This window comes from Equus quagga, chromosome 11 (assembly GCF_021613505.1).
Source record: "Equus quagga isolate Etosha38 chromosome 11, UCLA_HA_Equagga_1.0, whole genome shotgun sequence".
NCBI classification, from domain to species: Eukaryota; Metazoa; Chordata; class Mammalia; order Perissodactyla; family Equidae; genus Equus; species Equus quagga.
Window position 1 is genome coordinate 71997733 of NC_060277.1, and position 12703 is coordinate 72010435.

Consider the following 12703-nt stretch of genomic DNA (forward strand, 5'->3'; position numbering starts at 1 on the left):
ATTCTTTGGTGATTTGCTTTTCTTTTGCTCATTGTGTTTTTAGCCAGCCCTGGTGGTCAAGTGGTTAAGATTCGGCGCTCTCACCACTGTGGCCCGGGGTTCGTTTCCCAGACAGGGAATCACACCACCCATTTGTTGGCTGTCATACTGTGGCGGCTGCGTGTGGCTGTGATGCTGAAAGCTATGCCACCTGATATTTCAAATACAAGCAGGGTCACCCATGGTGGACAGGTTTCAGCGGAGCTTCCAGACTAAGAGAGGCTTGGAAGAAGGACCTGCCACCCACGTCTGAAAAAAATTGGCCATGAAAACCCTACGAATAGCAGTGGACTGATGTCTGATACAGCACTGGAAGGTGAGATGATGGTGCAAAAAGACCGAGCAGGGTTCCACTCTGCTGTCCACAGGGTCGCCAGGAGTTGGAATCCACTCAATGGCACAACGACACTGTGTTTCTGATTCATCCTTTGATGAGTCTAGTGGCAGTTCTTTTTTCACTGGTGTATATTATTTCATAGCCACAATTCATCTATCTACTGTCTCAAGAAAGGACATTTGGGTTATTTCCAGTTTTTTTGTATAACAAAAGATGCTGCTATATGCACCCTTGGTCACGTTTCCTAGGGAGCATGTGTGAGAGTTTCTCTCAGGCATACAGCTAGGAGTGGGGCGCGAGGTCAAGTGTCATGCATAGGAGATGGTGCTCATGAGGTGCCAGGCACAACGTGGAGATGACCCAGTTGGGACTCCTACTGAACGGGCCTCCCTGATTTAGTCTGCAAACAGGGAGCATCAGGAGCTGGCCCATGAGCCTGACACGACCCTCAAGTCAATGACGAGTTGGGAAGAGGCAAAGTTCAAGGGTCAAGGGGATAACCAAGGCTGGGACCCAAAGCCAAGTTCAGATATGTCAGGTTAGGTAACGGTCAGGGTCCGGCTGGGCTGCACTTATGGGTGTGTTAGCCCTGTCCAGATGTAACGACTTACAAAGCCAGGCTAGAAGAAGCAAGGCAGGGACCCGGGAGTCCCCCAGGGAGGTGGGGATCTCTACCTGGCAAATGAGGGGAGATAGGCTGAAGGGCCCCTTCCATTCATCCGGCCTGTGGGCCATCCGGAACAGGAAGGGCTGAGGACTTATTCCTGAAGGCAGTGGCTGCTGGCTCAGGAGAAACCAGAGGAGGAAACTGGTCTAGTGGCAAGAGCCCATCAGACAGCCTAGGCTCAAACCCCAGCTCTGCAGGTCCCTGCTGTGCCACCTTGGACTTGTCACTTAAGGTCCCTGAGCTTCTCTGTGGCTGGAAAGTGGGGACACAGAGCCGCACGCCTGGCCCAGACGAGGATCCCGATAAAGGCCAGTTCTCTCTGCTTTCTTTTATCACAGAGGGATTTTCTGACACCACAGTAAGACAGTTTATTCTTGAGTTATTTCCTTGGGGGTGTGTCTTTCCAGGGCTGGGCACCACCTAGGAGCTTAATAAATACTTCCTGAAGGATGGAGCCACACTCTACGCCCCAGTCTCCATCTGCCAGACCGCTGGCTGGGGGAGGGGCACAATTGTGCCAGCCAGTGTCACCTGGCATCTGAAAAATGGGCAGGAAAATCTGATTACCCAAATTTTTATTCAAATTAATGCAAGAAAATGACCAAATTCAGGTGCTTTCTCCCTAGCTTTTTGCCTACCTCCCCAGGGACACACACAGGGAAAACCAGGTTGTGGAGGCTCGGGGGGTGGGGAGCGGGGAGGTGACAAGCTGGGTTGTGGTGTCAGGACCGTGTCACACCAAACGATCACAGGGACAGTGATGCTGTTCTGCACTCAGACCACAGGTTCCCAACCCCACACTCTGCTGAGCACCCCAGGGTGGCTGAGTAAGTGGGGGGCACCCAATGGTGCGACAGCTAAATGCTCAGATCTGTGGGTTGTGTTCCTGGTGGGCTGCAGGCTTCATACTGGACCACATCAACTCATCTCCCTACTGCCCATGGCTACAGAGCCCCCTGGACCAATCCCTCCCGCACCTGGGACCCGGCACATGGAAGGCGGGGAGCCTCACCGGCTTGGTACTTCTCTGTGAACCGGTGCTGGTGTGTCCCCGTCCTGGGCCGCTCCTCCCCCAGAAGGCTGCTGGCGCCCCCACTACACCTCCTTCAGGTCTTTGCTAACATCTGACCTCAAAGAGGCCCACACTGGCCAGTCCCCCCACTTTTTTACTGTGGTAAAATATATATAACATAAAATTTACCATTCTAACCACTTATAGGTGTACAGTCCAGGGGTGTTAAGTACATTCACTTTGTTGTGCTACTGTCCCACATGCACCTCCAGACCTCTTTCATTGTCCCAAATGGAAACTCTGTGCCCATTAAAGAATAACTCCCCATTCCCCCTCCCCTGGCCCCTGACAACCACCGGTCCACTTCCCGTCCTCATGAATCTGACTCTTCTAGGGACCTCACAGACGTGGAATCATACAGTATTTGTCCTTTTGCATCTAGCTTTTCACTTAGCATAACATCTCAAGGTTCTTCCACGTTGCAGCATGTGTCAGAATTCCCTTTCTTTTTAAGGCTGAATAATATGAACAATAAGAGGTATATACTACATTTTGTTTATCCATTTCCCCAATAGTAGATGCTTGGGTTGCTTCCATCTTGAGGCTAATGCGAATAATGCCGCCATGAGCACTGACGTACCATATCTGTTTGAGTCCCTGCCTGCAATCCTTTAGGGTATATACCCAGAAGTAGAATTGCCGGATCGTTACTTTTTTGAGGTATTGCCGTCTGTTTTCCATAGTGGCTGCACTATTTTACATTCCCGCCGGCAATGTACAAGGGTTCAAATTTCTCCACATCCTCGCCAACACTTTATTTTCTGCCTTTTATCTATTAGCCATCCTAATGGGCGTGACGTGGTGGCTGGTGTACCGTAAACACTGCAGCCTCTCTCCCCACCCCGCACCCGACACTCCTGACCCCTCTGCCCTGCTCTGCTTTCTTCTTCCCATTCAGCATCTAACATACTATACCATTTGCTTATCTATTAGTTTGGTTATGTTTACTGTCTGTTCCCTCTCGCCTCCCCAGCCCCTGCTAGAATGTAAACTCAAGGCAGAGATCTCTGGCTGTTTTGTTCATTGCTGTTTTCCAAGGACCTAAAACAGTGCCCAGCAACATGGGAAATACTCAACGACTAATACATGAGTGAACAAATGAATGAATAGGAAATAGAGTTGTTAGAAGGAGTTTTGGAGGCAGACATGCCTGCCTTCAACCTCTGGCTCCATCAATTACTACCTGGTGTCTCTGGGCAAGTGACCTCCTTTCTCTAAGCCTCAGTTTCCCCATGTGTCACATGAAGACAATAATGAGAACCTCCCTGGGCTCCTGTGAGGATGGAGCCACATATCCCGGCCTGGCCCATCGTGGGTGTTCAGATAAGGTCCGCCCCCGACGCTAGACTGGATTCTGCTGATGTGCACAGCGAGGACAACTGGCTCAGTGGACTGGACTGAAATCAGTTCCCTCCTGAACGGGGCAGCATCCAGGACAGGAAAGTTCTTTCTCCAGGGCACAGACACAGGCTCAGGTGCACCCCAAACAAGGGGCAGGGATGTAGTGGGGGTCCACTCTGCCTCCTCACAGGAGGCAGCGGGGCTGGTGGGCCCCAGGACCCTCCTCCTGCTACTTCCACATGCGTGGGAGGCCAGGAGCCTGTACTGCTAGCAGGTCTGCTTGGCAGTGCCGTGGCGCGTGGGAGGTGACCAACACACTGAGGAAGTGTGACCATCCGGGTCCCCCAGGGACGCCACGACAGCAGTCTAGAGCGAGCCAGACGCAGATGGCGGGGCCCTCAGGCAGCCGCCCGCCCAAGCGGCAGCCACCCACTCCTGAGAGTGCTCACGGGCCTCCTGATGGGCCCTCAAGCCAAGCTGTTTGCAGCAAAATTCCAAACTGCAAGTAACAGCAGGACCAAGAGAGAGCCAGTGTGGGGAAGCAGATGGCAGCTTGAGCGAGCACAGGCCGCCTGCCTGGGAGGCAGGTGCCACAAGGATGCTGGGCCTGGCTGGCAAGGCTACTTCCCACCAGTGCTGGCTGGGAGCGAGGGAGCCTCTGTTTCTCCCGGACTCCTGCAGGCTTGTGCCAAGGCAGACTCTCCCTGGGGCCCCAACTGGGCCACTGGTCACCCTCCAAGCGGGATGGGTTGGGGATGATTTAAAGACTACCACCTGAAGACACTTTCCTACTTTACAAATTGCTCTTTTAGTCAATCAACAAGCAGGAGAAAGGAGCAGGAGGGGAGAATACAGACCCAGCATCAATGGGCACTGTGAGACTGCAGCCAGGGCTGTCTGTGACAAGACTTGAGGGAAATAGAGGGCCAGCCCGGCAGGAAATCGAGAGCACCCTGCTGGGAAAAGGTCCCTACGTGATCTGAAGGAGGAACCGGGCTTTCCACTTTTGCAAATGTCTCTTTCAGTCCACAAATATCTCCCGAGCACCTTTTACATGCAAAGCACTGCAGGAAACCCAGGAAGTGCTGGTGCGGCCGGCCTCCTCTGGGTTATAATCAGGATGCGGCGTGAAACTGGGAAGGCAAAGCGAAGGCTGGATGGAGAAGATGCTCTAATTGTATTAATCAGCTTTCAATTACTTGCAAATTGGTCCTCTCCCCTCCCGTTCGCCCCCCTCAGAGAACGCCTGCATCCTCAGCGACTTCTTACCCCAAAGGTACATTTGAGAGGCTGGAGGAATGGTTTCCAGAATCCTGGGGAATCCAGATTCCAATTAACTTTTCCACTGATTACAGTATAACTTTGAGTGAGTCACTCTGTTTTTTTAAATGAGTCCGGATTAAAGGTTAAACAACAAATGAAATGGATTTCTGGCTTACAACGTCCTATGTTTAGAAGCCCCTGGTCAGTTCCCCCAGCTTCACGCTAACACGCCCAGGAAACCCATGAAAAAGGGCACACAAACCCCAGCACAGGAGGGATCCGACGCCAACCTACAGTCAGGCTCCTCTCCGACGCCAGGCGAGTGCGCTGGACGCAAAGTGTGTCTCAGGCCCACCTGGGCCTGGCCTGTCTGGCAGAGATCAGGGCGCAGAGTCCAAAGGGCTGAGGCAGGCTTCCTGGCATGGCGGGCCTGTGGGTTTCTGGAGCCTCACAGGGGCTTGTCCTTCCTCTTCCAACCCCGTCTCCATCCCTGGGAGACAGATGCCCAGAAAACAACCAGGCAGGAGGGGGAAGGCGCTGGCAACGGCGAGCTGCATCTGGGAAGGTGTATTCTCTTATGTAAAGCACAGTCGTGGGAAAGGAGGGAGCGGCAGGAAGAACCAAACCAGGGGCCGCAGCCTTCCACGTCCTCCTTGTTCCGATGGCCTGGGGCCTGATCACGATCACGGGAGAGTCAAAGGTGCCTCCTCTGGGGAGCAGAGCATCACAGGTGAAATCGCAAAGAAAGGGGTACAGGTGCCGCCTCTGTAAACCGGGGTCTGCAGAGCTCACAGCACCCGAAGATGGACAGACCCACATGCGCACACACGCACACAGGACAACACACGGAACACATCACGGCCAGACCAAAAAATGGAATCAGCGACATGGAAGAAAAGCTTTACAATTTTTCAGAACAGAGGGAAAATAAAAGGAGTTGAAAATGACCTGGTAGAAGATGACAAATACAGAAGACAGAGAAGGGAAATGCAACCTTCACATTAAAAATGCTCCCAAGAAGAAACCAGAATAGTTGGGAACAAAGCAACAAGCAAAAACATAATCGAAAAGCTTTCCTGAATCCAAGATCCAAATATGTTGGTTCTAGACAAAGATCAACAAAAACGACCTAGGCATATCGAAAATTTTTAATTTCCAAATATATATACATAAACACCTCTGCCAGGTTATTTAAAGGAGAACAAAAGCATAAGTCTGGCTTCAGGCTTCTCCCCCACGTCTCTGTTCTTGCCCTGAAAATGACTTTATGTTGTGCATTAGATCTTGTCATCCTGCCTTCTCTTTCCCTCCACTTCGACTTCATGGGTTCATCCATTGCCCCCAAGTAACATCCTGAAAACTGTCTTCTGGTTCGCAAGGTCCTTCCTGGGGTTCTTCAGGCCTGATCTGCTGTTTAACCAGCCCACTGAGGGCTGTTTCATCCTCTTTTCTGTTTCTTTAACTCTTGGACACATGTCAGTGTTTATTAATTTGCCACCCAGGAAACCAGGAAAGTGACTGAAGAGGGTGCCCATTCACAGAGGGACTGGAAATGGGGTGGGGCAGGAGGTCGGCAGATCGACTACTTCCCTAAGCAGATAGGTGAGAAAAGGCTAATTAGGTAAAGACTAGTTTCGTGTGGTCACGAAAAATGTCATATTCATGACCATTGTGTACTGGAAACCAGGGACCAGGTACTCCAGCTGTTGGGAGTGCCAAACAGGGATCAACAATAAAAAACAATCAGGGCCGGCCTGGTGGCATAGTGGTTAAGTTCACATGATCTGCTTTGGTGGCCTGGGGTTCACAGGTTCGAATCCGAAGCATGGACATACACACCACTCATCAAACCATGCTGTGGTAGTGACCCACATACAAAATAGAGGAAGATTGGCATGGATGTTAGCTCAGTGACCATCTTCCTCAAGCAAAAAGAGGAAGATTGGTACGGACTTTAGCTCAGGGCCAATCTTCCTCAAGCAAAAAATAAAGAAAGAAAGAAAAATAAAAAACAATCAAGAAGAAGCAAATGATAAGGAAATATATGTGGCTGTTAATGGGAATGACAAGCTTTATTGCTCTAAAAAATTACTGCAGTGTAGTTCAATTGAGTTTTTAAATTCATTAATGAATATCTTTCATTTTTGGAAATGAAAATGGTTAATTTGGTTCTTTTTCAAATTTGCTCATTCGTTTTTCAAAGGTCCTCTTTGTTCAATTTGATTTCTATTCCCACTCTTATCTCTTTTAATTAATTAATTTAAAAAGCTTATTTGTATCTCTTTCACAGTTTCACTATTATCTCTAGTCTCATGGGCACCAATTCTCCTAGTTGTTACATTTGCAGACTCTCCCTCATGGTGTTTCACATGTGGTTGGACAACAGGGGCAAAATCCACAGAATTCTGAGTGGGAAAGATTATGATCAATTGTATTATTAGTCAAGTTGTCCTTTTTGTATAAAGGCAACAGCCATTACCAGATAGCAAAAAACTCAGAAAATACACCATCCATGTGCCCTTACAGTTGTACGTCATTTAATGACAGGCTGTGTTCTGAGAAATGTGTGTGCGAACATCATAGAGTGTACTCACACTAACCTAGATGGTCTAGCCTACTACACGCTTAGGCTACATGGTCCTAATGTTGTGGGACCACCATCATATATGCGGTCTGTCGTTGACCAAAACATTGTCGTGTGGGGCATGACTGTATTTAAAAAGATGACATAAAATTATACACCAGCTAATTATGAGATAAATAAAAAATAATAACTCAAGGGTCTATAAGAAAGAATATAGACACCAATGTTTATTTTTCCTTCTAAGAATCCATTCTGAGGATATAATAAAAAATGTAGTCAAAGAGCTATGCACACAGATATATGCTGAAGATATTAATAAGAGGAGGAAAAAGGAAATAACTTAGATGTTCTAAATTAGCAGAGTATCCATATGGTAGAATGTTTATAAAGAATTATTGATTACATTGAGAACTACTTATGACATAATGCTAATTTTAAAACATAGGCTCAATAATATAAAGAAGAAAGAGACAGAAAAAAAATCAGAAGTAAATATGCCAAAATGTCAACAGCAATTGTCTCTGCATGGTAAGATTATGGATTTGTGTGTGTGTGGTTATTTCTTTATGCTTTTGTATACATTACAAATGTCAATGATCCAAATTAATTTGCTAATCAGAAAAGAGTAAAATGTATGTAATATTTTTAAAAATGAAAACTTCTAAGGGTAACAATAGCCAAGAACTTAAACATCTGGGGCAACATTAAATAAGAAAGACAACATACCATGATACAGACTCTGACGTCATAATCTACAATCTATTCTCAACACAGCAGCCAGAGCATCCTTTAAAAAGCGGAAGAAGATTCAGGTCATGTCTCTCCTCTACTCAAGACCCCCCAAGGCTCCCCATTTCATTCAGAGTAAAAGCCAAAGTCCTTACAATGGTCTACAAGGACCAACACGATCTCATCCCCTGCCACGTCTCCAATCTCCTCTTCCGACCCTGATTGAAGCCAGTCACATGGGTGTTCTTGCTGTTCCTATAACTCTTTATAAACATTATAAGCCAAGGACACACCTGCCTCAGGGTCTTTGCACTTGCTGTACCCTCTACTTGGAATGCTTTCCATCCACATAGTCACATAGAATGTTTCAGATCTCTGCTCAAATGTCATTTTATCAGTGAGCCCTTCCCTGAGCCCCATATAAAATAGCAGCTACCCCTAATGTTCCCAGGACCCCTTCCCTCTGTCACCCTGGGTCCTTTCTCACCATCTGTGACATGGCAGAATTTACTTTACTGTGTTTGTGGACTCCCTCTCCCACGAGAAGAGCTATTTTGCCTGGCACATAGAAGATGCTCAATAAATCTGTGTTGCATGCCTGAATGAATAAATGCGTTATTAACTGTATTTACTGTATTTAACTGTAAACTCCTCATGAGTGGAGGCCTGATGCTCACACCGCTGCGCCGCCAAAGTACACAAGACAAGCAGCAACGCCATCCCGACGGCCCCAGGGCCTTTCACCAGCGCTGTGCTCTCTCCGGAAAAAACTTACAATTACAGTCAGAGACGATGGAAGTGAAGCGTCAGAAGGAAAGATAAGCATGTTCAGGCAGAGTGGGACCGGAGTTAAAATTCAAGTTCTTCCATCAAGACACGACTTTTGCTGCAGGACACAAATCCAAATTTTTATCACAGACTCAGAAGTGGCTATTTGTGGCACCAAAAATGACATTTTAAAATGCTCTTTCAATATAGCTCTGTCTTTGTGGTGATTAGATATTTTTCTAAGAAAAAAAGGCATTAGGAAACAAATTACCCTGTCACTCTCCCGCCCCAAAAGCAGGCAGGAAAATGCAGCACCCGGGTATGGTACCCCGAGGCCCCCACAATCACAGACACCCACTTCCACGGCCCATGCACGCCTGCTCAGTGCCACGGGACGCCTGCTGCTGCAGAGGGAAGGCAGCCTTCTGGATCTTGCTAAGTGTTACGGCCTCTAGAAATTCAAGGACAAACCACAGCATAACACAGAGCTTCATATTCTTTGCCTTAGAAAGATAAGAAAATTTATCCTGAGCTATTTCAGACTGTTCCGGACACCAGAGCCGTTGGAAGATTAGGCCGGGTTTGGTGGGGCGCCCTGCATGTGGGAGCTGAGGACAGTTAGGGAGCGTGAGGGTAAGTGGTGCTGGGGCTGGACGGGGCTGCTCCCTCCGAAGCTTCCACGGAATTATCACGTTTGCTAAATTCGTCTTTCCTTCCATCCACCTTCATTCCCTTGACAGCTCCTTCATCTCTGTCCTCCCACAGCTCAGTTGTGACCATCATTTCATCCTGCTAAGGTTCTTCCCCAAAGATGCTGCTGCAAGGAATTTCCTCCGGTGGATATCTGCATCTTAAAAGGGACCCCCTGGAAACCAGAAGGACCCCAAGTTCAAAGGGGGAGTTTCAGGCTGAGTGAGGGAGGGAGGGCGCTAACATGTACAGAGTACCTTTGCTATGCGGGATGTTTTGTGCACTTTATGACCTTGCTGAGTTCTCACAGCATTTCTATGAACTAGGTACCATCATCTCCATTTGGGGTGAGAAGTCGGGGACCTCCAGGCAAGACAGAATGTGAGTTCACACCTTGAGTACCTTCCCCGTTCTAAAGATACAGCAGTGATGGATGAAAATATTCTAAAAATAAGTAAACTTATCTGTGCTCAAAATAAGATATATATCTCAATGGATCAGAAACTCCAAGATTTACTATTTTGAGGGCCTAAAGGCACAGCTTGCTGAGCTCTGGATCCAGAGGCCAGTGGAGGCAGCTGGGAGCTTGGTCTTCCAGGGTACAGGGACTAAAAAGTGTCCCATGAGAGGTGGGGGACCAGAACCAAAGTCACTGGAAATGGGGGCTGGTGAAGAGATTTCCCACCTGGGAAAAGAGGCTGAACAGAGCAGGGACCCCCTCCCGCCCTAAGAAGAGCTTATCTGAGCACATGAAAACTGAAGGGAGCTGGAAGCAGCACACACACAGCCTGGGCCTGGCTGGACTGCCCCAGCTTTGATGACTGCCTCCGGATGTAATCCCATTATCTCCGTGGACACAAAGCTCATCACTAACCCAAGACACCTGGCCCTGCACTGGGGCACCCGGGACCTGGGTGGAGGTGACCACAAAATCAGCCGGCAAGGAGAGCATGTGAAGGTGATGAGTAAGGAGAGAGAGAAAAACAGACTCCCACTCAAGATGAGTGTACAGACCCCAATTCCAATACACCCAAGGAAAAGTGATGCTGAAGACAACCAACAAAACCACCAGCTGGGAGATGGTCTCAAAGATTTAGTGAACTGGGAGTCAGCATTGAAGAATTTACCTGGAAAGATAAAGAAGGAAACAAGAAGGAGCAGTTGGGAGCTATGGGGATGGACTGAGAGGGGCTGCAACGTATCCAGCAGGATTGCCAGAAGAGGAGACATGGACTGGCAGAACAGCGATACTCAAGGACAGCGAGGCTGAGAATTTTCCATAACTGGAGACATTTTATAGATCCTCAGATTAAAAGCTCATACCAAGGGCCAAGCCAGAGAAGTGAAAAAACTCCACATCTGGGAAACCAGGGGCATGCTCCCTCTGCCCGGCTCATTCCATTCCTGCAATCCCTGTGCCATGGCCCTCTCCAGAAGCTGCCTGCCAACATCCTGCTGTTTCGGCCCCACTTCCGATCCTGGTACAGTGGGGAGAGCCCTGGGTTGGGGGCTAGGAGACGCAGGTTCATGCCCCACATCTGTTGCTGCCTCAGACTCCTCATTGAGCATCGATCTCTCCCCCTAAAATTGGGTCTAGACCTTAACCTCAGAAGGGACTGTGGGCGTGGCATCATCACAGCAGACCATGGCTGCATGCAATTTCCAGCTCCCCCACTGAGCAGCTCGGTGCCCGCAACTTACTTAACCTCCGTGTCTGCTTCCCCATCAATGAAAGAGGATAATAACAGCTCCCACCTATGGGTTGTGTAGGGATGACATGAACTCACACATGTAAAGAGCTTAGTGCTGTGCCAGGCGCATAGTCAACACTGAACCAGGGCAGCCATTACTATTACTATAATAATAGCCCCCCACCAAACACCACTTAGTATGAGGGCTTCCGGTTGAAACCACGGTCACAGGCACAGCAGAACCAGGGCCCACTGCCACCTCTGCACTGTGGAATGGGCAAGCCAGCAGGCTGCCCCTCCCCACCCGTCTCCCTGACCACCCCATAGGCCCTCCTTGGCCTCCGAGAAGCCCCTCCCGGCAACCAACCGTGAACTTCCCCAAATGCCAGTGCGCCCAGACCCCGCCCCAGCCCGCCCCCACCCCGTTGCCCTGGCACCCTACCTCTCTCTGCTCACTGCAGATCTTACACAGCCACAGGGGCCGCTTCTGGCCAGGGGAGGCCTCGATCCCACATTTGGTGCAGACTTTCTACAAGAGAGAGGACATGGGAACGTCAACACTTCAGCCACTTCCTCCTCGGCTGACGGGCTGGCAAAACTAACCAAGGGAGCCTTCCGCATCTTCCGAGGGGTGGCTGTGCTTCAGGCCAGGAGGGTGGATAACCCGAAGGGCACAGACCACCTACAACCTGCAGTTGGCTTTGGAACACAAGGGATGTGGCACCCGTGGGTCTCCATGAGATAAGTTCACCCCCACGATTACGTCCTGTTAGGATCACATCAGAAAAGAAGCGTGCTGATAGTCACAGCTGCATCATTTTCAACAGCAAAGGACTGGAAACAACCCAAACGCCCAATTCCAGAAGAACCAGGCAAACACAACAGAATGTGATACGGCCTTAACACAGCAGCCTCTGCCGATCCCTGGAAATGGGGACAGGAAATGACGTTATTCAACAAAGAAAACATACGTTTGTATGCAACCACGCGAAAAACTCACGTGTGTGCCCGGCAAGGTGAGAAGATGATACAGTGAGAAATAGCAGGGACAGCCTGAGCACTTACTTTACGCCAAGCCTCTTCGTTTAACGATCCCAGGAACGCTATTATGTAAGCTTTAGGCCCACTTTACAGGTGAGGAATCAGGGGCTCGGAACAGTTTGAGAATTTGCCCAAATTCACACAGCAAGTAATTGACTCAGGTCTGACTGTAGAGCCAGTACATAATTTCTTCCAAACACAAAAGTAGCCAGAACCTAGTCTCTGCTTAAGCTTGTAACTTCTAACTCCATATTTCTTCCCTGGAACACGCAGTCTGGAACTGTGGTGGGAAAGGCCAGATGAAACGGCCGGGAGGCAGAGGGGAACTTGGTGGGGCTCAGACCTCCTCCCTGCTAACCCCTGGAGTCTGGTTCAGCGACAGCGCATCTTCCTCAGAAAACTAGAGCACAGCAAACAATCTCACTGCCCCATGGAAGCCGCCCGGGCCCGGCAGGGCTGGGGGCTCTCTCCTGCCCCCCGC

At 49.3% G+C, this 12703-nt stretch overlaps 1 protein-coding gene across 5 annotated transcripts in view; it reads right to left on the bottom strand.

Moving 5' to 3' along the window:
• Nucleotides 1–12703, bottom strand: part of RPH3AL (rabphilin 3A like (without C2 domains)) — a 141651-nt gene that overhangs the window by 37507 nt on the left and 91441 nt on the right. For 4 of the 5 annotated variants that reach the window (XM_046676259.1, XM_046676262.1, XM_046676258.1 and 1 more), the window contains one exon: nucleotides 11624–11710. The exons of the other annotated variant lie outside the window; for it this stretch is intronic. In XM_046676259.1, the coding sequence (XP_046532215.1) occupies nucleotides 11624–11710 (87 nt within the window). The remainder of the gene's footprint in view (nucleotides 1–11623; nucleotides 11711–12703) is intronic. 5 annotated transcript variants of the gene reach the window in all.